The sequence below is a fragment of the Lampetra planeri genome, chromosome 19 (genome assembly GCF_965212315.1).
Source record: "Lampetra planeri chromosome 19, kcLamPlan1.2.h2, whole genome shotgun sequence".
NCBI lineage: Eukaryota > Metazoa > Chordata > Hyperoartia > Petromyzontiformes > Petromyzontidae > Lampetra > Lampetra planeri.
This window is the reverse complement of record NC_136125.1, coordinates 9715735-9738258: the sequence shown is the minus strand read 5'-3', so window position 1 is coordinate 9738258 and position 22524 is coordinate 9715735. Positions and strand designations below refer to the sequence as shown.

General features: G+C 45.3%; 1 protein-coding gene across 1 annotated transcript in view; it reads right to left on the bottom strand.

The window, feature by feature from the left end:
- The window catches only part of LOC144724085 (FRAS1-related extracellular matrix protein 2-like), a 130337-nt gene that overhangs the window by 96631 nt on the left and 11182 nt on the right, over positions 1 to 22524 (bottom strand). The window contains exon 2 of the mRNA XM_078602951.1: positions 16043 to 16132. Coding sequence (XP_078459077.1) covers positions 16043 to 16132 — 90 coding nt within the window. The remainder of the gene's footprint in view (positions 1 to 16042; positions 16133 to 22524) is intronic.

Genomic DNA, 22524 nt, shown 5'->3' with positions numbered 1-22524 from the left:
CCCGCACCAACACCACCATCATCACCCTGCCACCCATCCGCTAAACAAGTGCGCACTATCGTCTTGGTTCTTTCGGTGTAGTCACGTAGAAGGGAAGTAATAAAATAATAAAAATAAAACATAATAAAATAATCCTCACGACGTTTCGGCAACAACGCAAGCAGCCGTCTTCAGGTGAAGAAATGCGCACTACTGGGCTGAATGCCTTCAACCGAGCACGAAATCGAATCGCAGTGCTTTTCACTCCGGCAGTCCGGCGGCGTGCACCCCCCTTACCGGAACAGCTCGTCGTCACCTGCCGCCGTTCGTGCTCTTCGCAGAGTCGAGTGCAAGCGCTGATTGCCCGCGCCCCCCCCCCCCCCCCATTTTTGGCGCATTCATGGGAGACGAAGTCGAGCCTCGTGAAAGCTGCCCACGTGAAACGGTGACCTGGCGCGGTAAATGTGGTTATTTAGTTTCGCAATGCCTACGCCGCGAAAACACAGAGGAGCTCAGCGCTTTAGGCCGCAATGCGGTGCGCTGACCCTCTGCAAGCCCCTTGCCACCTCATGAGCCGATGATAAACACATGCAGTGGGAATCTTGAAATGAGAGACAGTTAAGCCATTTTTTTTTCGATTTAAAGCTTTCGTGACTGCAGAGATTCATCTTCTTGTTTCTTTCGGTAAAGTCACGTAGAAGGGAAATAATAAAATAATAAAAATAAACATAATAAAATAATTCTGAGAATTATTTTTATATAATAAAATAATACAAATAAAACTTAATAAAATAATTGTGAGAATTATTTTTATTACGTTTTATTTTAATTATTTTATTATTTCCCTTCTACGTAACTTTCCCGAAAGAACCAAGAAGACCATTTTTTTTTGTTTACATAGGTGAACTCTATTTTTTTTTGAGAAAAAAAAGTTACTTTTTACCAAATCAAATGTGAACTTTGAGAGTGAGCAGTGTAACACCCTGTGTTCGAGAATGGCTCCGGCAGATCTTATCACGAAACTACTTCTCTAAATCTTCTTGGTTCTTTCGGTAAAGTCACGTGACTTTACCGAAAGAACCAAGAAGATGAATCCCTGCAGTCACGAAAGCTTTACATCGATACTTCTCTAAAGTATCATGAGTATCCACACGAGGGGCACGCCTTGTATATTCCCTGCAAAACTATATTCATGACGTGCCATTTAATCGGTTTTTAATTTATTTTCTGATCTTCAAATGATTTGGAAACCAAATTGTGTATGGTGGCTGTTTGTGGAATCATTGGTGCTGGGTTGAGGCTTTCAACTCGCTCCACTGCATAACCCAATCTAATTATGTGTGTTGAACTTCTTTCGCACCGTACGTAGCCAACCGCGCTAATCGGAGGTGCGGGTATTCGGAGGTTACGTTAGCTGCCTGGATTTGACCCTAGGATCTCATCAGTATCAGCTTGATGCTCTGACACCTAAGCCACAGAGCTACCACTGTTAAACATATTTAGTTCATGTAATAACCAGCATTTGATGATTTTTTTTATAGCACCCTCTGATGGAGGTGCATCCATCAGCAGTGCTGGGAGCAAACAATTGAAGGGCTGCACCTTTACCTAATAAGCAAAGGTCCAGATGTTTACTCTGTGCTTCCTCTACCACAGGTGGAGGTTTTCACTTGCGAAAGGGAAATCTGGTTCACTGTTATGCAGGCCCTGGACTGGCCCTAGGGCAGCAATCCGTAAGGCAAATGCCTCGGTGGGCCGGTCCACTCCAGTGGGGGATGGGGGGGGTGTCTGTGTGGAGAAATTGCAAATGTGATCAGAGTTTTAAAAAAAATATTAATAATAGCTGAAATATGTTATTACCTCTAACTTGTACGCTTCCTTGCTTATTTACCACTCTCAGTTGGCATTAAGTGCCATTATCCGGCAGCCCACGTAGAATTTTCTCAGCCACTTTGTTTTTTTTTGGAGCCAGCTCCAAACGGGTAGAATGACGTTCACACGTCACACCGCGAATCCAGCTTCTCGTACCATGCAATGTGTCTACTGTTCTGCAGACGAGATATCTCGTAAAGGTGGAGGCACCCACAAACTACCCCACCACAAGTGGCACGACTATTCCCCTAAGTACATAGCAGAAACTTCCTCTCTCAAGTAAGATTTGTACATCAGTGCAAAAGTATGAAAGCTGTATATGCAATGCATTCAGTGGCATTATTTTACTGCATTTACACTGTGCTTGAATCGCTTTGTTACAACGCTATTAAAGGGCCCGTGTGTTCAGCATTATCGTCTGTTTTTGAATCTCTCTGAATGGTGAAACCTTTCCAGAGCTCCGAGCTTATTAAGCAGACTGGCACAGGTCAACACGCGCCAAGGTTATATACAAAAAAACTAGAAACTAGAAACTATATATGCATAGTTTCTGCTTTTGATTGTGCAAATACCTCCCCCGAGGTGATTCCAAACGACATCAGAGCAACGGCCGTGCAAGCAGACACCACCTCGGGCTCAAGTTTAAAAAAAAAAGATCTTACAGCCTCACCTGGTCCCATAAAATTCGGGAAAATTACCCATTTTATGGTGTTTTTGGAATTTAATACAGTACAACGTGTGGAGATGTTTTTTCTCAGCATTTATTAAATACATGAGCCCTACTGCAAAGCTACAAAGGCGTTGATATTAATGGCAGATACATTACTGTATTTACGTAATTCAAAACAGTAACTTTTCACCAAAGGTGAATACGCTGCCTGTGATTTATTTCATTGAATGATAAACGTGTCTCTTGCAGTTTGCGATAAATCTCAAACAAGCATGGACAAGTCGGCGGTGGGGACTTAGAATTTGGCAGCGTCGTGACGGGCGATGCGACAGCAGATAAAGATCAATTACTCTTGCTCGCCTTTGCATATAGACAAGAGACCATACTTCACCACGCTGGTCAGTGTGGGTGGGTAAAAGGTGGGGGGGCGGGGTGAAGGAGCTCAAGATCAGTTCAGATAGCACTCTTCACTGATGTTAGCCGTGGCCAGGAATCGACCTAGGTTGCCAGGTTCACAGCTCAGTGCGCTAACCACTGTGCCACCACTCCCCCCCCCGCCACCCACTGTGCTGTATTTTTCCCAACTCAAAGAGAAACACACTTAATTATTTTGTCAACAGCGGATTATAACAGATGTGTGGTATTTTTCACGATTAAAACGTCCCAACTGACCCTTGAAATGAAAACTGACAAACGAATGCATAGGCAGGGAGATGTGAGAGGGCTTTCTATTCGCAGTGGCAGAGTCACGGCAAGCACTCAGCCCAGGAGCTTACAATAATAACTGGCACACACGTGGCCCACATTCCTCCCCAAAGGGTTAATGTGACCGGACATCCTATCGTCGTTTTGACTGCCCGTTCAAAACCCAGCACCTGTCCATTTCAATGGACACCATCTGGCAATCTGCAAAATTATAATTTATGCACGTTGTTCTTTTAATGACAGTTACCCATTTATATGGTGCACAGACTAACACAACAAAATGGGCTTTCTGAATTTGACCTTCAAAATAAGGATGCATTGTAACACGTCCTAAAGCCAGCTCCACGTATTAAATTATCCCAGAATGACACTACAGGGACTTAAAGACTCATTGCACAAATCTTACAGCTTCCCTGAACAATCAATAAAGTCGTTTGTTTTTCACTCTAGTCGAATAAATAGAAATTCCAGGGATTATGTTGCCCCTTCAAACAATTCCCCAGGTGGATTTTTCTAATGTCTCTACAATGTGTGAGGCATGAAGAATGGTGAGTTTCACAAAGCTGCCGGGCGTGTGTGTGTGTGCGCGTGTGGGTAGCGGAGGTGCAGCGATTATAGCACGCTGCTGCGGTACGAACCCGGCGACCTGAATCCGATTCACGGCCAACACCAGTGACGATTATTCAAGCTGGTCGTGGGCCTCCTCTAGGTCGACTCAGCTTCAATTGAGTACCTGGTACGGTGTGTAAACATCACCACCAAACCCATCGTATTCCGTGCTGGCTTTTATAGGTGCTCGCCAGAGGTGTGACAAAGTCATTGTTATGCAAGTCCAAGTCGAGTCGCAAGTCATCAAATTCATGACTCGAGTCTGACTCGAGTCCAAGTCACATGACTCGAGTCCACATCTCATAGGTGGAACAAAGTCATTGTTATGCAAGTCCAAGTCGAGTCGCAAGTCATCAAATTCATGACTCGAGTCTGACTCGAGTCCAAGTCACATGACTCGAGTCCACACCTCTGGTGCTCGCTATCAGCACCTGCAACAAAAGTCTATGAAGGCTATACGGGGAATCTTTGTCTTTTGCATGTGTTGAGTGATAGGGTCGTGATTACCGCACGGTACTACGAACCTGGTAACCCAAGATCGATTCCTGCTCATGGTCACAATCAGTGAAGAATATCTGAATCAGTCATGGGCCTCCCCTCGGTCGAGTCAGTCTTTAACAAAACATTAATAACTGGTGCGGTGTTTAACATCAGCACTGGGGAGATAAAAGTGGCTGGGTGTGGTGTTGGCACTTGCCTCAACAGTCTGTTGAGGGCTATGTTGGGGATTTTTTTCTTGCAGAGGAAGGCAAAGAGGAGTAACCCTCACAAAAGCTAGCAGAGGCAGCTAAAACAGAGCAATTTGGCACAATGCAGATTACACAGGTGGTGCATCTGCCAGTCATCTAAGTCAACTGACACAACATCAGAATCTTTATTTAGACTGGAAGAATCCCATGAGCGATGAAGCAATTTTTCCACGGATGTCCAGTAGAGGCTGGTCAGCAAGTCACGAAAAAGAAATGATGCAAATCTATATATAAAGTACAAATTGCATAAGTACGTAACTTCCTGCCGATTTTTCAACAATAAATGGTACAAGCTTGGGCAAGGCAGCAAAATCAACAACAAAAGAAACAGTCCCAGACGACACCAGGACAACAAACTCGCAGCCCCTGGGTCTGATCCCCTGCCAGTGAGCCGTTGACATTTCGAATGGCCTCAAATTGCACCTAGCCTGGCACAAGTGTCGGTGACGTCGACATCGCTTGGTGGCGACTGTTCGGCTGCGGTTGTTGTGGACGTGCTGGATGTAGCTGGATGTAGCTGGATGTAGCTGCTCACATCTGAAGTGGAAATTTGAGAATTCCCGTCGTGAAACGCATTCGTCCTCCTGCCGGAATAGGAGTAGGAGGCATTCTGAATAGTGGCGGTATACATGTTAGGTAAAACTTAAACTGAAAAACCTATTTTTTTTTTACCAGGTAAAGTCCACTGAGCTATATCGCACGTTTTCAGAAGCGACATGGCTATCACAAACGATAGCTCAACGAAATGGCTTTGTCATCGTCTGGGGACATTTACAGCAGCCAAACGGTGGCACACCACACTCTGGCCGCCGTGGGTGCATAGGCGCCTTGAGAGATGAGTGGAAGGCGCCTTACAAGTGAAATGTAAATCATTAACCTATCGTGGATCTCGCGACAAATCCGCCGCAGCAGATACCCCCCACCGTCCACGTGGCCACCGTCCACATGGCCACCCCACGCATTGAGGGCCCACGTTGTTGTGCGATTTTCCGTGGTTGCACCTGCCACTCGCCATCCATCTCTGTCAGCCGGAATTCACGACTCGTACGTGGCCAAGTGCGCGGTGCGTCCGCTCGCTACGGCCTTCTCTACTTTCATTTGAGGGGCGGGAGGGGGGAGACCCGGGCCCTTCCCACAACAATAGCCCTACGTGTGATGAACCGCAGGCAATGTTGCAGCGGAACGCGTGAAACTGTAGTCGGGCAGCAAAGCGTCCAACCTTGTCACGTTAAACAAAGCACACGCTGGTGGCATTCGCGTGGTTTTTATTTGGGGCGCGGGGGTTCTTTTGTTGTTGATGCCGTCACACGAACAAAGAATCATAATCCAACGTGGGTTCGAATTCCGTGAGAATTGGACGTGGCTGGAAGCAGGGCCTTGCTTGCTTCTCTGCGTCTGCTTTGGTACAGTATTAACGAGGAGCGTCTGAATTGTTTAGGACGTCGATGACACACGAAGGTGAATATTTGCGGTGTTCGCTTGAAACATCCGATTTGTGCGATACGGCACGATTGAGTTTTGAAATTAAAACCGTGCAACCAAGAGCCGTTTATTGTAATGCACTTTTCATGACAGAGTATAATAACGCATGCATATCCCCCCCCCCCCAAATGTAATTCGGACACGAAGCCAATATTTTCTAACGCAATTCAAAAACGAATCATTGCGTGTCACACGAGCCACTATTTAAACCTCATCACATTGGCCGCGCCGAATGCAGCCGAGGTTGATTTCACTGACATGGCATCGAACGACGCACGCGTGCGATTGAACCCGACACCGTTAGCGCTGCAGAAACTACAACGTGCTTTTAGCAGTGAACACGCTCGCTGACTTTTGGACACGAAACCGCCCCCCACCCACCTCCCCGACCGAGACTCGAATAAGCTGCACGGCGTCCGTACGCGATCACCGTGCTGCGGACATTTCGAAATATCTCACCGATGCACACTGACCTTCCTTGAGGCATCACAAGCCTCTTCAATCGCTTTGCCAAGCAGGGACTTCAAAGCCTCAAGTGCAAGCTGTTTTTTCAGTGTAGAGGGACCGGGAGAGAGAGAGAGAGAGAGCTCAAACGCTCTTTGCCACAGCCGGAACTATGCCTGGAATGTTTGGCCTCTGAGAGCTTTTGCAGCGGTATTAAAGCAACACTGGGACAGGTGAGAAACCCCTTCGTGGAGGTGGTCGAAAGAGAAACGTCTCCAATCCCTCGTCCCCACGGCCGTCTATTGCCTGTTAATTGGCAATGTTAGAACGTTTCGGAAGTTACGCGTCGTGTGTTGCGAGCCATGAGGGTGCCGTGCTTTATACTCATTGTACAGGGTGGTCCAGGTGTCTTGTGACCCTCCCCCCCCCCCCAATTATTTGACCCCCTAAAGTGTGGGGAGGGTCACAGGACATCTGGACCACGCTGTACATGTCCAGCAGAGCCCTTAATCACGTCAATTTAACACGTAGGCTTTCGCGACCAATATTATTCATAATATAGGTTTTTGGGTCAGATCGCGTTATTTACAAATGTGTCGTAACCCTCCACCACCCGACACGGCCAAACAGTAAAACATGTGTCACGTTTTCAAAGGACAAAATAATTCACTTCTTTAGCCCACCAGTGTGCTGAAGAGAGGATCAACAGCATTTTAAATTTGAGTAGCACGACGTTTCGCTGATAATTATAAAGCTGATTGTAATTATCAGCGAAACGTCGTACTCAAATTTAAAATGCTGTTGATCCTCTCCTTAATCACGTGCTGGATAAGGACCTCCCTGACGCTGTGCGAGTGCGACTCGTGGGGGTTGATATTCGACGAGCTAGCGAATCGCACTGGTTAGTCTCTGTGTGTTGGTGACGATGGGCACCAAACACACGTGGTGGCATACAAGTACGGTAGAACCAACTGATGTTGCTGCGCTGCCCTCTAAAGGCACCACGGTACTGTATGATCATCATACGTGGTCAGGATCGTATGCGAGATTTAAAGTAAAGCATAATACGGAGGGTCTTACGTGATAAATAACTGATTGGATAAAATCCACGAAAATGTTTAATCCATATTGATATCATTGTCCACTTCCCCAAGCACAACATATATCAATTGAAAATGCAATCAACATTTACTCCATAAATATAAAGACCAAGATGCATATCATCATCATGGTCCGTGGGCAGATAGGCCGTCCTTGTCCACTGCATCGTCATTTGTTTCCACTTTTCTCTGTCTTGTGCCAATATGCCGAAGTAGTGCCACATCTTTCAGGCACCAATCTCTTACGTTTTGGAGTGCATCGAGATGCATGCACTGTGTAGCCTTTATAGAATGTTGGGGCAAGTACTCTTAGCAATTGCATATCAAGTCATGTATGGTGCACGAGGGGACAGAGTGGGCCACCTTTTCTCCCCGGTGCGAATTTGTACAAACTGTACCGTGTTCTCATAAAAAGACTGAGTCAAACTCTGGGGAAAACCCAGAACTGGATCAGATAAAAGCCAGTGATTTGAGTCAGTAGCCAGAAATCAAAGTCAAACTTGGGCGGGCAGGTTGTTTAACTTGCGCCACCGCTCCCCATTATAAATGAATGTATATACACACTCACAGTTCTAACCATACCGCCGTACTTGTCGCTTGTCAGACGCTGCACTGAACGGTTTCGTCTGTGGGTCAGCCAGAAGCAGTGTCAGAGCTGGACAGTTGCTTGACTGATTTTTAAATACTTCATCGAGCAGCATGGCTGGGAGGCAAATAAATACCGCTGCCCTGGCAAAATCTAACCAGACCTGTTTCCCTCTTTGCTGTTCGGTTTCAGGCAGCTGGGCAAAAGGCGTATTAACAGCAGATTCCCTAGATTTGGAAGAGTAACTCCACACAGATGGAACACTGATTGTGATTAACTGTGTACTTTTGCAGTTTTCTTACATGAAACAGATTCCATGACAGATAACGCTGCTTGTGAATAACTCCGATGTTGTACGGATAAATCCGCCGAGAAGTGGCTTTAAACGAAATACTTAAAGCACGTGCTTTATTGAGCGGCGAGCACACTGGTGCAGCAGATATATTTTGAAAAAGTTGCTTACATATTCTACGTGCATGTTGTTCTGCGTGTCGCCTGCTGGTACATGTTGCGTCCACGTGGAGGGCACCATGTACACCCACTGATAAGGAAGCTGTTGAGGTGTTGTTTTAAATCAGGCTAAAGATATATTGTATAATCTAGATTTGAAGCTTTCGTGACTGCAAGGATTCATACTCTTAGTTCTTTCGGTAAAGTCACGTAGGTAAAAAATGAAATTAAAATTTATGAAAATAAAATAATTTTAATTTAAGTTTTTACCTACGTGACTTTACCGAAAGAACTCAGAGTATTGTATAATCTCTTTTATATATTTTGAACCGTGTATACCGTTTTGCTATTTTGTGTATCTCAAATGTTACTGATGTACTGTTAAGTGTACGTTTTAAGCGGCGTGTGACAATTTTATTGTGAAGGGAGCTATATTAAGTAAAGATTAATTGATTCTCTACTTGAACTCAAATTGAAAAGAGTGAGTTATTATGAGAATATAACTTTCCGAAGAATGCCAGTTTACCGAAATGCCTGCATATTCCATTCCTCTCAGTAACGATTAAGTAAGCAGTTTTCCTTGTTAAAGTAACATTTAATTTTATTTATTGCAACTACTGCAACTTGATATGTAACTCTCACACATGTGCAGTCAAGTTTCAAATTATAATTTATTTTAGAACATAATCCTTGCATTTATATTTAATTTATTCAAATAACCACAATTATTTGAACAAACCATTCTGTATGATTATTTTTAAACACATGAATGCAGGTACAATCATTGTCCTCATTAAACCGCAGCACTGTTGTAGTTAAAGCAAGTGATGGTGTGTATGTAGCAACACAGAAAGGTCCGCATTGTGCATGACTCGGGTCAAAAATGTCACAGAGTTAAATTTGTTCTACCTTTCCCTTCCTGACGTCAATGAGAAAACAAAACACGACTCCAATAAAAGCAGCCGACATCAAAAACGGGACATTTTCTTTGCTTGCGAAAAAAAAGCCTCATTGACTCTCCAATAAACGGGCCCTGTGAAAACCACCTCTTGAAAGCTGTTGCTTCTTGGCAGACATAACTTTCATGCTTGAGTGAAGACAGCACATTTCTGAGAAATCACAGGGTTCAATTTGTGGAAGAGCAACATTGGAGCACGGTACAGTTGAAGGAAGTAAAAACAGCATTTTTATTTTAATGCTCGTTTCTGCCTCGCCATTCTTCTTTTGTTATAATGACGCCAATGATGGTAGCGTCATCAGCATCAATATCCACCTATGGACAGATGGCCGATTGGTGTCCACTGCCTGTAGGTGTCCAATGAACATAAGCGTAAAAGGTCAAATCATAAGCGAAGTCATAGTTTTTTCCGTCGCTGTGTCATCCTCCGTGACCGCCGGAGAGAAGGGTAGTTGCGATGCCAAAAATAGGCGGTACAAAAGAAGCCCAGGCCGATCAGGATGTGTCAACAAAGCTGTACAAACTCGGTGAAACTTGGCTCTTAGACAAGGGTCTTGTCTGAAGTGCATTCCTGTAAGGGTCGACTATTCCCTCAATTCCAATTAAATGGCACTCGTCGAAGGACTGGACGGGACGCACAAGGGTCGGCAAACCCAGGAGAGGCCCCAATCCACGGTGGGAAGGTGTTGGCCAAGCAAAAAAAGGACTTTCCCCGTTCCGGATCAAAGGCAGCACAAATATTGACGTATTTCCTTTCAATATGTCACCGCTCGGTCTGAGTTGAAAGCCAACGGTTCATTTGGATGGCTTCCGGTTACCTGCCCATTTGTAAAAACGCGGTGTTTTACTGTGCTGTAGTTGATAATGTGGCGGGAAAATAATACATCTTCCTAAAACGAATTGATAAAACGTTGGCAAGCCATCAATCAAAGGCGCCGTGACCACCTTCGCTCTTCCCACTCCGTCTTGACTGGGATGATACTTTATAGGATGACACACTCTTGCCTATTGGATTACAAGTGTATTGCAGCTGATGCGTGCGGTGTCGAGTTTTATATTTTTTCCCTGCTGCCTTTCACGCCACCTGGCTGAGAGACACATCTCGTTTTTTTTCTCCCCGCGGAAAAGGTGTTGGTGGCGCAGCCACCGCAGGAAACGGTGCCGCCACTTTCGTGCGAGGAATGGCAGGTGGTTTTCTCATCTTTTTTTTGGGGGGGGGGGGGCAGGGGAGGTGGGGAAAGCCACCCAGGTTAACTAAGCCACGACGTATTGAATGTCCACAAAAGGAAAGATCCAATTAATGTTTTAGACCACCCTGGAAAAAAGAAGCGATGCTGCTGGTGGTGGTGGTGAAAAAGATTATGCCATGTGTCCTCACCGCCAACTTCCAATTGCGACTGGCAACGGTGCAGAGTTTATCCTGGCAGCTGTAAGACGCTATATTATTCGGTCATCTCTTTGTTTTTAACCACGTAAAAGGGGTCACACGGAGCTCATAATCAGTCCCAGAGGTCCCTGATTCCTTCCAGTCAGAATGAGCCCTCGCTTGACTCTGTACTATGAAAATGACTCACCTAACGTGGCAGACAAACCCACGGAAGGGCAATCACATTTCTCATTACATAGAAAGGCCGGGACCACTTTGACTTGCGGAGCAGGTGAATATTTAGCTCACTTACAATCCTTAATTTAAACTTCTAATCTTGACCTCCCGCCGGCATCAGCTGTGGAATATTGGAAAACAGTGTACTATACACTGAAGTAGCATTATGCTCCGGGCAGAGTTCACAGCTCTCTCTCTCTCTCTCTGCTAGCAATCAAACGCAGTTTGGGAAAACGAGATGGAGACACGTCCGTTTGTTATCTCACGAGCCACGCCAGTGACAGCTTACCCTGGCAGCTATCAGACACTATTATTACCCGTCGTGAGAAAGCAGATGTTTGCGTGCTTGCTACAAATTAAAATTAGCAGGCATGAGCCAGGTGTTAAAGCAGCACTGGTTTATTTAGTAGTTACCGCCCCAGGATATGTAGTGGTGACTGCTGCCTCATTGCGAAATCATCATCACTCATTGCGAAATCATCACCACTCACCCATTTCCAGTTTAACTCGTAGGGCTGCCCAAAAAATCATTTGTCTCGCTGTCACCTTCGAAAGTAAATCTCGCATGCCGCTTCATTCACACGTGCGGTTTTTAAAAGTATTTTTTTCATAATTCCATTTTTAAAAAGTACATGATGTTGAGATTATCGATGTGTACAATGCAATACCTAATGAATACAATGTATTGTGTAATACATTCTCGTTGTTTTTTTATGCCATCGGTGTGGACTAATCAATATGACAATATCAATATTTACACCACATAGCTACAGCAGCCTCATATTTTAGATGGATTTTGTTTTTCATTTTTCAATGAAAATTATTTGCACAGATTTTTCTGCCAGACCGTTCAATTTCCTTAAAAGGTTTTGAGGTTATAAATTAAAGCCAGAGGCCCAGGCGCTGCATACGTGCATACAAGGTGACCTCAGTCATTTTAATCGATGGGCTTGCGTCAAAATGTTATTTAACTAAAGGCTTGCCTGTTAAAGTCCTGCCTGTTAAATCGGATTCAGAGCTGATGAGCCTGGCTCTATGACAATGAAAGTGCAATGATAATTCACATTTATTGCATCAACTACAATGATGCTTACATGCATTAGAGCATGGGCACACTAGGAGTTGACACTTTTTCCGCAGAGTACACTAAGATTTATCAATCAGCCTAAAGGTTCTCTTCTTCTTAGGTTTTTTCGGTAAAGTCACGTAGAAAGTAAAATAAAATAAAAACAAAAATCACGACGTTTCGGAGGCAACACAAGTCTCCGTCATCAGGTGGGACCGTCACAGCCAGATTAGCTGTATCAAGTGAGGCAATGATTCAAGATGTAATCCCTTAAAAGCGAGTTGAGGGGGGAGGGGAGAGGGAGGGGGGAGCTCATCAGACTATGGTAGCCAATGAAAGGAACGTATCGGGAGGGAGGGGGGGCGAGGCCAAAAGGGTGGGCGATGGACGTGGAAGCGCTTGTGCGCAAGCGGCCAATTACTGCACACGCCAACACAATGGAGCGATTGTGCGCAAGCGGCCAGCCACTGCACCCGCCAACACAATGGGCAGAGAGGAGGAGGGGAGGTCTAATACACATGATAGACAAAAGAACGAAAATGATGATGGGTACAAACTTAGGGGGAGCTCATCAGACTATGGTAGCCAATGAATGGAACGTATCGGGAGGGAGGGGGGGGGGCGGGGGGGGGGCGAGGCCAAAAGGGTGGGCGACGGACGTGGAAGCGCTTGTGCGCAAGCGGCCAATTACTGCACACGCCAACACAATGGAGAGAGAGGGGGAGCGGGGGTCTGATACACATGATAGACAAAAGAAAGAAAATGCCCATGTTTATACCAATGCTGGCTGAACAATGAAGAGAGTACTGTTAAAATAACTGGGGATGTTAACACTCGGTAAAGTACAGTAAAATAGTGCCTGTCAGATAAGATGGTCCAAAAAATTTGTGATTAAGTCTTTTTTGCGTGGTTGATAACATCTTTCCAATGATTACTAAGTTTGTACCCATCATCACGGTTGAAATTATGTCTGTGTTTGTATATTTGTATGGCTTCGTGTACAAACCTTTGATGGTAGCCGGGAGGTTTGCAGAGAACCTTGGTCTCGGAAAAGACAATTTCATGAGAGCCCGCCGAGTTGTAGCAATGATCGGCCACGGCAGAAGAATCAGTTCTGCCGTGTTTCAGATCTGACTTGTGCTCGATCTGAAACACGGCAGAACTGATTCTTCTGCCGTGGCCGATCATTGCTACAACTCGGTGGGCTCTCATGAAATTGTCTTTTCCGAGACCAAGGTTCTCTGCAAACCTCCCGGCTACCATCAAAGGTTTGTACACGAAGCCATACAAATATACAAACACAGACATAATTTCAACCGTGATGATGGGTACAAACTTAGTAATCATTGGAAAGATGTTATCAACCACGCAAAAAAGACTTAATCACAAATTTTTTGGACCATCTTATCTGACAGGCACTATTTTACTGTACTTTACCGAGTGTTAACATCCCCAGTTATTTTAACAGTACTCTCTTCATTGTTCAGCCAGCATTGGTATAAACATGGGCATTTTCTTTCTTTTGTCTATCATGTGTATCAGACCCCCGCTCCCCCTCTCTCTCCATTGTGTTGGCGTGTGCAGTAATTGGCCGCTTGCGCACAAGCGCTTCCACGTCCGTCGCCCACCCTTTTGGCCTCGCCCCCCCCCCGCCCCCCCCCCTCCCTCCCGATACGTTCCATTCATTGGCTACCATAGTCTGATGAGCTCCCCCTAAGTTTGTACCCATCATCATTTTCGTTCTTTTGTCTATCATGTGTATTAGACCTCCCCTCCTCCTCTCTGCCCATTGTGTTGGCGGGTGCAGTGGCTGGCCGCTTGCGCACAATCGCTCCATTGTGTTGGCGTGTGCAGTAATTGGCCGCTTGCGCACAAGCGCTTCCACGTCCATCGCCCACCCTTTTGGCCTCGCCCCCCCTCCCTCCCGATACGTTCCTTTCATTGGCTACCATAGTCTGATGAGCTCCCCCCTCCCTCTCCCCTCCCCCCTCAACTCGCTTTTAAGGGATTACATCTTGAATCATTGCCTCACTTGATACAGCTAATCTGGCTGTGACGGTCCCACCTGATGACGGAGACTTGTGTTGCCTCCGAAACGTCGTGATTTTTGTTTTTATTTTATTTTACTTTCTACGTGACTTTACCGAAAAAACCTAAGAAGATGATTCCTTGCAGTCACGAAAGCTTCAAATCTAGCCTAAAGGTTATCAAAACAATACTGATACCAGATCTTGGTACGAATCAATTCATGCCAGCAGCACACAGATACCAAATCCCGGACTGTCTGGGTAAAATCTCGACAGGTGCCAACCCAAGGCACACAAGATAGTCAAATCTCAATTGTTAGTGTTGAAAGTAAAGATTGGAAATATCCATCCCTTTACAATGCAATCAATTATGACGACTCAGGGTTGCGATTCGATTCACAAATAGATGATATTCGCTTGCTTAACAATGTGGTGATTATATCGTTCTAAGGTGGCTGGAGGGGATCACGTAAACCCATTACATACACCAAATTAAACTAGTCAGCTTTTGCCAATCACAAAAAGAAGACAATCTTGGGAAAACCAAGACAGATAGAAACCTTGTAACTGATCCACCAGACACACTCAACATCCTATCCCCTTGGCTCTTTCTGGTGGGATCATCCAGATAGTTGTTGTTCATGCCTTGTCAAATAAAAGTTGCCTACTCTGGATTCAACGGCAGAGTTGCTGCTACAGCTGCTGGGGGCCTTGCGTTGGTTTGCTCTGCCTACCCACGGCGCTGCTGCATGTACAGCAAGTGGCGAATTCACCTGCGAATGTAACCACTCTTACTAAACAAGTAATTTCACCACCCCTTACACGTGGCCCATTTAAACTCACGGTTATTAGGCGAGCATTGATTCTAGTCTGTGCTGTGTAATTTGCCACTGCCTATAGTCTTTGTTTAATCCACATCGTGTCGGGTCAGTACTGTCCTTATCGTTTGAGCCATCTCATTTGCAGCGTCTGTACTATGTACAGTCAATCTAAATGATTGTCGTGTTCGCGATGCCTCTCTTTTATTCTGACCACGAGGCATTCATTCTTTTTTTAAATGCATGCATCACTGGAGTATCCATCAAAAATAATGCATTCATACTTGCAGCATTCACTGTCTGAATTTGGAAGAACAATGAATTGTTCCGCGCCAAACAATGATATTGCAAGCAAACTGCAGGACTGTTGTTCTTAAGGTGGGATCGAGTTCTACGTTTCGTTCATGGCAATGTAGCTCTCTTAATTCCGAAAAACGTGGACAGAGATATCAGGCCCATGAAAACCGCGTTGGGATTAAACACTCCCTTCCACAATTTTGCGTGGGCACGACGACATCTCCGAAAGACGGCCAGTTGGCAGAAACATTCAGATGTATCCCGTGAGTTTGAGTTCATTTGACGATCCCCTTTAGCTAGTTGGCTACTTTACAAGGGGGTTGTCTCTCGTGCGTGAGTGCGGCACCAATGGAAACCAAAGACAGAGCCCATCAACACGTGCATTGCACATAACGAGCACAGCACGGTGCTAAGCGACTACTGCACAACGAACATCTTGACCGTCAGTGACAGTGACATTTTTTTCTTTCATTAAGGCTTCCGAAGTTCAAATGAACAGGCGAGTTTATATCTGGGGCTGTGACAGCTGTCGGTTCAATTGTTTGCGAAAGAGGTGCAATCTTGTGGGGCGTTTACCGTAAAAACAAAGTTTATGGGGTAATTATTATCCCCGCCCCCCACGCTTACCATTGTCTTCCACGGAGAAGTAGAAAATGTCACTCGTCGCGTTGTCACCTTCCCGCAGGACATAGCAGATGTTCATGTCATCGACATCACCTGCAAATGCGTGCACATCACATGCAATTGTTACTGCCAAGCCAATATTGCACTCCAAACGTCACGCGTCCGAATAACCTGCCAGAAGCAAGGCGAGTCGAGGCAAATAAACACAGGGAGCCCGTTATCTTTTGCGTATTGGGTGTAGAGGAATGAAACCGAACGGTAACATTTGTTAAAGGTGTCTAAGTGACAATGGTAGACCATGCCCTGTTGAGTTTTGAGCCATTGCTGCTGACTTTGGCCAGCCAATAGTCAGTCAATGTGTTTGTGTTTCAAAAGTGGATTACGTATTCAACAAAAGGGGCATTTAAAAACAAGTGAATATATAAGATAAATAATGTCTCGCTGGGCCAAATAAAATACAAACATCACAACAATGGGAGCGGGGGGGGGGACCAAACGACTTAAGGACTCTCCGATCCCCCCCTACCCCCCCCCCTCCCATCAGGTCCACTTCTACTCTTTACAGAAACCTCAAATAAACACCCAAAAGGCACAGTGATAACACAGTCGCACCCCAAAAGGAGCATAGCCAAGATGAGATAAGGGTCTATTGCTCGAGGGAGGAGGAGGGCGTGTGAGAGTGGCATTGCTGGAATAAGACCCGTCTTTTCATGTCTGTGGACACAGAGGCTTTCTCTCACTTTATTGTTCTTTCTACTTTTTTTCTTGCAACTTCCTGCCTCCCCCCCCCTTATCTCGATCTCCCTCTTGGTCTGTAACCCAGGAGGTGTGTGCCGCAGTCAACCAAGAACATTTCTGAAGTTCTAAAGGGTAAAGGTGCGGCCCTGCAACTGATTTGCTCACGCCACTACCGACAATAGGGGCTCGAGCGAGCTCTAGAGAGCCCCTCCAGAGGGAGTTTGGCCTACTCTTCTACATTGGACATACATCTATGACAGGGTTGGGCAACCCGAATAACAAGCAGAGCCATTATTTTAGCAAATTCGGTAACACAAATTTAACTCGATATTTCAAGAGACGCAATGCATTGTGGTGAATACGAGAAGCTGCAAGTTTTCCGACCCCTGCTCTAGGAAGGGGTTGGAGTACCCACACTTCATCCTGCCACGCGCAACCTGTCCGTCAACTGGTGTACCCGTTCATTCTGCTCGGTGGACAGCAACGGGAGGATCTAAGAGACTTACTCAATGATTGATTCAACTGTCGTCCCACGTGATTGAGTCGGTGACCTCTGGATCGCAAGTCCAGCGTATTAGCCATGACCTCCCATGAAGTTGCAATTCCCTGTTTACTGGTTGCAAAAGTTACATCAAATTTCAGAGTACCAATGAAGGCAAATGATTATGCAGATCTCCATAATCCTCAACTATACATACATTCCCTAATCTTTGTAACAGAGTACCATCCTTTCAGTAATGTACGTAGGTTGTTGTTTTTTAGGCGCGACAAAAATAACTGTTTCTCGGCTATTTCCTTTACAAATCTGCACGGTGTTTTTCGGTGTGACAAACTTCGCGTAATAGGTTGTTAACAAACAAAAAAAAACCCGCATTGAAACTGCACAACCGCCGTCAGCGTGAATAGAAGGGCAGCGTGCCCGCCTCTCCGTACCTTGTTCACGTGCACGGCCAGGTTTTGTCAATCAACTGCTGGATGACACCTTCCCACCCCGCCTGCCTGCCTCGCCCCTTCCACAAACTTTGCAGGCCCACGAAGAGGATAATCGACATCTACTTTGCTGCGCTGGTCAGTGCATATCGATGAAGGTGAGGCGATGAAGGTGTGGTCACGTGGAGGGCACCGCGCGAATCGACAACGGATGTGCAAAACGAGAGTGTACTCGAATCGTAAATATTCTGGGGTTTTACTCTCCAACACACCGGCGTGCTGAACTAGTGACGAGTTGCGACGTTTTGTTTACGTGACAAACCTTCCTAATTGACTGTGTCGGGTGGTGAGGGGGGTAACGACACGTTTATGTTAATGCGATATAACCCCAAAACACCTCTATTATGGATAACATTGGTCGCAAAAGCCGACGTGTTAAACTAACAATGGATTTTGCTGCACTGCGCATGACTTACACACAAAGCCGATTGTGGTGGTCACCAGACAAAATGTACGTATGTATATTGAACTTCTTTCTCACCGTACGTAGCCGAGCGTGCTAATCGTAGGTGCAGAATAATATATACAGGCTCAAAGCTGCTTTAGCCTCTGAGATCTAATAGTGTCAGGTGACGTCCGCGTTATTTGGTCAAAGGCCCTGTTCACAAAGACGGCTCGTGTGAAATATTCTAAGCAACATGCACAGGCACAAATTTAATCTTCCGATTATATATTTTTTTTCTCTCCGAAATAATGAGGTTTAAGCTTCAGTCTTAATTCGTCAAGATTTAAGCCTGAATCTTATCTAATTTCCCGCAAATTACTGCCTCAAAATGTCTTATAATTTCTGTCCCTTAAGCAAATTCTTTCCTGCAACTATTGGCAGTGTTCCCTGGTTTGTTAGAGCAAGTCTCAGCCAATAGGTTGCACGAGTTATTAAAATTCCCAGCTAATGACGTCCAGGTCACGCATACTGCACAGTCAGTCGCGCAACTCCAATACATGCTCAATTTATGTGCAATTATTTAAACATTCAGTAGTTCATCATCGATTGATTAGTTGTCACCGATTGATTAACTGTTAATTTTATTGTAAATTAACTTCATACTGCATTACAGCACCATTTGACACAGTTGTGCATTTAGCCTCATCAATCTGGTGAAATCCATTGGCCACGATTACCTCTTGACCTGTTTTGTTTTAACTGCACTCAAAAGAGCACAACATCAGGTGTACCTAAGACATACAAAAAGATATTCCCTATGTAGCCCACACACACTATTACTGGGGCAAGTGCCATTAGTGAACGCCTATTCAGTCCGACATGGTGGGCAAGGGAGTTGTTTGGCCCGAAACACACCTGGTCACCTTTATCTCTCTGGTGCTGTTCACACACTTCACCAGATACGCATTCAAGGCCGAGTAGACATAGGGGAGGCCCAGGACCGGTGAGCATATCCATCACCGACTTCAGCAGCGAATAGGAATCGAACTTAGGTCGCCAGCTTCGGAACGCAATGCGCCAACCACTCCACCACCTCTCCACCCATAACAAGGACAAAGATGCCCCGTATAACCTTAACAGATTGTTGGGGCAAGTGCTGTTAGCGAGCACTTATGAAGGCCGCCACGGGGGTGGGTGGCCAACACCACGTCCGGCCGCCTTTGTCTCCCCAGTGGCGAATTTTACACACCACACCAGGTATTCATTGAGGGCTGAGTCGACTCAAGGGAGGCCCAGGACCGGTTCACACAATCGTCACTGGTGGTTGGCCGTGAGCGGCAATCAAACTCGGTTGGTAGCGCAGCGGGCTCACCGCGACCCGACACAGGCGTCAAGATGTAAGTGATATCCATCGGCATGCGGAGCACACGCACGAAAAATGAAGCACATTGCTTATGTCAGTCAGAGATTTCCATCTAAGTAATTGCTTCATATTTACACCAAAAACAAAGAACTACCTGCGCAGTGTTATTAGCCGGGTGTCACGCCGGTGAAGCTACGGGGTCTGGCCGCATGCATCACTTACGATTGGCCCTTCCAAGCACTAACAAGTGAAGGGTCCTCGTTGCGCTAATCGAATGGTCCCAAGACATCCCACTTGCGGCGGGCTCTCAGCATACCACACGCAGCCACCGAGGGCCATCCCCAGAGCACTCTCAACCCCTATCTGCCATCCATCCTCCTGGCTAGCATCTCAATAAATCTATTATGTCAATCATACATGTGCAAAGAATGCACTTTTTTTTTATTCAAATCTATGCTATGCAAGATTACACGCATTTATGAATGCACGTCTGTATTGCTTGCGTGCAAGGCTTATAGTGCATATGATCACATCAATAAAAAATGGTTTTCCCATCGGCACATTATAACTAATTTGAAATAGCCCAATAAATATTCGGTATCGATGCGAATGCTCTCACTTTGCCGACTGAAATAGCCAGGAATTATAATTATACCCCATGGCGAAGTTTACGAGTGCCATTTCGTGGATTGCGTTCGCAGATTTTATGGTTATAAAGTGCTGTTATATAATCGACTCTTGGACCTATGTGAGTGTGTGTGTGTATCTGTGGCTTAGAGACTTTCCACTCAATGCCGCACCCCGTAGAGAGCTCACTCCACTGGCTTTCCACATTGCCCCGCAGGTAAATACCAGCAGCCTTACGTGTCGCGTCACCAAAACACAACTGCCCCTTACGACCTACATCAGTTAGCAAGAGCTCCTATGACGAGACGGGCTAGAGGTGCACAATCACGGCCCTCCCGCACTCAATTTTGGGCCTCGCGGTGGCGAGATGTTATCGCCTTTGCCTGGTATGCAGGAGTTCGTGGGTTCGATCCCAAACCTGACTGACGGCTGCATATTTGAAAAATGTTCTTGCTGTGGTTTTCCCACCTGATGATGATTGCTTGTGTTGCAATCGAAACGTCGTGATTTAATTTATTTAATTTTATACCTACGTGACTTTACCGAAAGAACCAAAGAGTATGGATCCCTGCTGTCACGAAAACTTCAAATCTAGATTGTATATTTGAAGTTCGCGTTTTCTTCCCGTAGTCGCGTGGATTTTTCTCCAGGTCATCCGGTTTTTTCCCCTTCACATTCAGAAACATGCGTTCGAAGTGTTTGGCTGCTATACATTTCCAAGCGATAAGCCACTTCGTTTCGCTATCATTTGTGGCCAGGTCGCTTCTGAAAAAGAGCTAAAAAAAATAGTTTTCAGATTTTACCCGTAATCCGACGACTCAAGCGGGAATTCTGTGCAGGGGATCTTAAAAGAATATCCGCTTAGATGATCAGGGCGTGAGAGAGGGGGGGGGGCTGGGGGAAGTTGTGAGGGCCATAGCAGTGGAGGGAGGCCGCTTTAGGAGCCATCCATTTAGTACGTACGCATGGAGGGGGGAGGGGGGGTTAACCCAAATGCGTACGCTTGCGTATGGGGGGTCTACTGACAATGTACGTACGCATTGAAAACGGGGGGGGGGGGGCGTGAAGCCTCGATAATAATTTGTCGACATTGGCCTTCATATGAGCCACAGACAACAAGTACTGCCGGGAGAAGTGGGACTGTGGGAGAGGTGTCACTTGTATGTCACCGTGCCCCTGACTGCAGCTATCACGCAGCTCAGAAAAATAAGTGGCCAAGGTACACCAACTTAATTCTTTAATGTAGCCAGTGGTGGGCTATCTGTTTGCGTTAATATTGTTAATCCTTGATCGTTTCTGCGTGGATTAAATATCGGCCGTTCTATAGGATTCGGGGGGGGGGGGGGTGCGTCAGGCGTACGTACGCAGGTTGGGGCGGGGGGTCTAAAAAGTCCGCGTGCGTACAGGGAGGGGGACAGGAAGGTTTTGACAGAATTTTGAGTACGTACTCAATGGATGGCTCCTTAGCAGTACCCGCTGTTTTTTTTATTTGTCCTTCTCTCCTTTCAATACGGGCTTCGGAAATTCCTGGGACATGCCAATGCTTTCTTCTATCAATAGGGAGGTCCCTGACCTTGGATGTCACCCAACCCCCTAAACATGGACAGGCGCGCATGCACGCGTACACAAGTGTGTGTGTGTGTTTGTACATTAAATATAATCACACTTTACTACGGCATATAGTATAATGACTCTTTGTTTACCCAGGAAAAGTTCAGCAAGACTCGAGACTTTTAGTTTCGTGTGAAAGGACCTACGATGTGTGTTTGAACAGTTCCATTAAATATTAAAAAAATTAAAAAATATCTATATATACCCTTCTGTAACATTTGTGGGATTATGAGCAGTAATGAAATGTATTTAAACAGTTCACGTTAATATTTTCTTTTTTTCAGAAAGTGGTAATACACTGCTCAATTGATTTCCATAAGTGGATGTTTTACATTACAATATTTAGTACTTAATTTATCATTGTAAATGTTGTGGGTTTGCTCTCCAACACACCGGTGTGCTGAACTAGTAACTAAACAGCATGTTTTGTTTAATCTTCGATTTAAAGCTTTCGTGACTGCAGGGATTCATCTTCTTGGTTCTTTCGGTAAAGTCACGTAAGAAAGGAAATAATAAAATAATAAAAATAAAACATAATTTTTTATTAACATTATGCTTTATTTAATAAAAATAAAACATAATGTTTTATTAACATAATGTTTTATATGTATTATTTTATTATTTCCCTTCTACGTGACTTTACCGAAAGAACCAAGAAGATGTTTTGTTTACTTGACAAGCCTTACTAATTGCCTGTGTCCGGGTGGTGGCGGGTTTAACGACACTTTCATATTTATGCGATCTAACCCAGAAACCCTAATTGTAGACTTA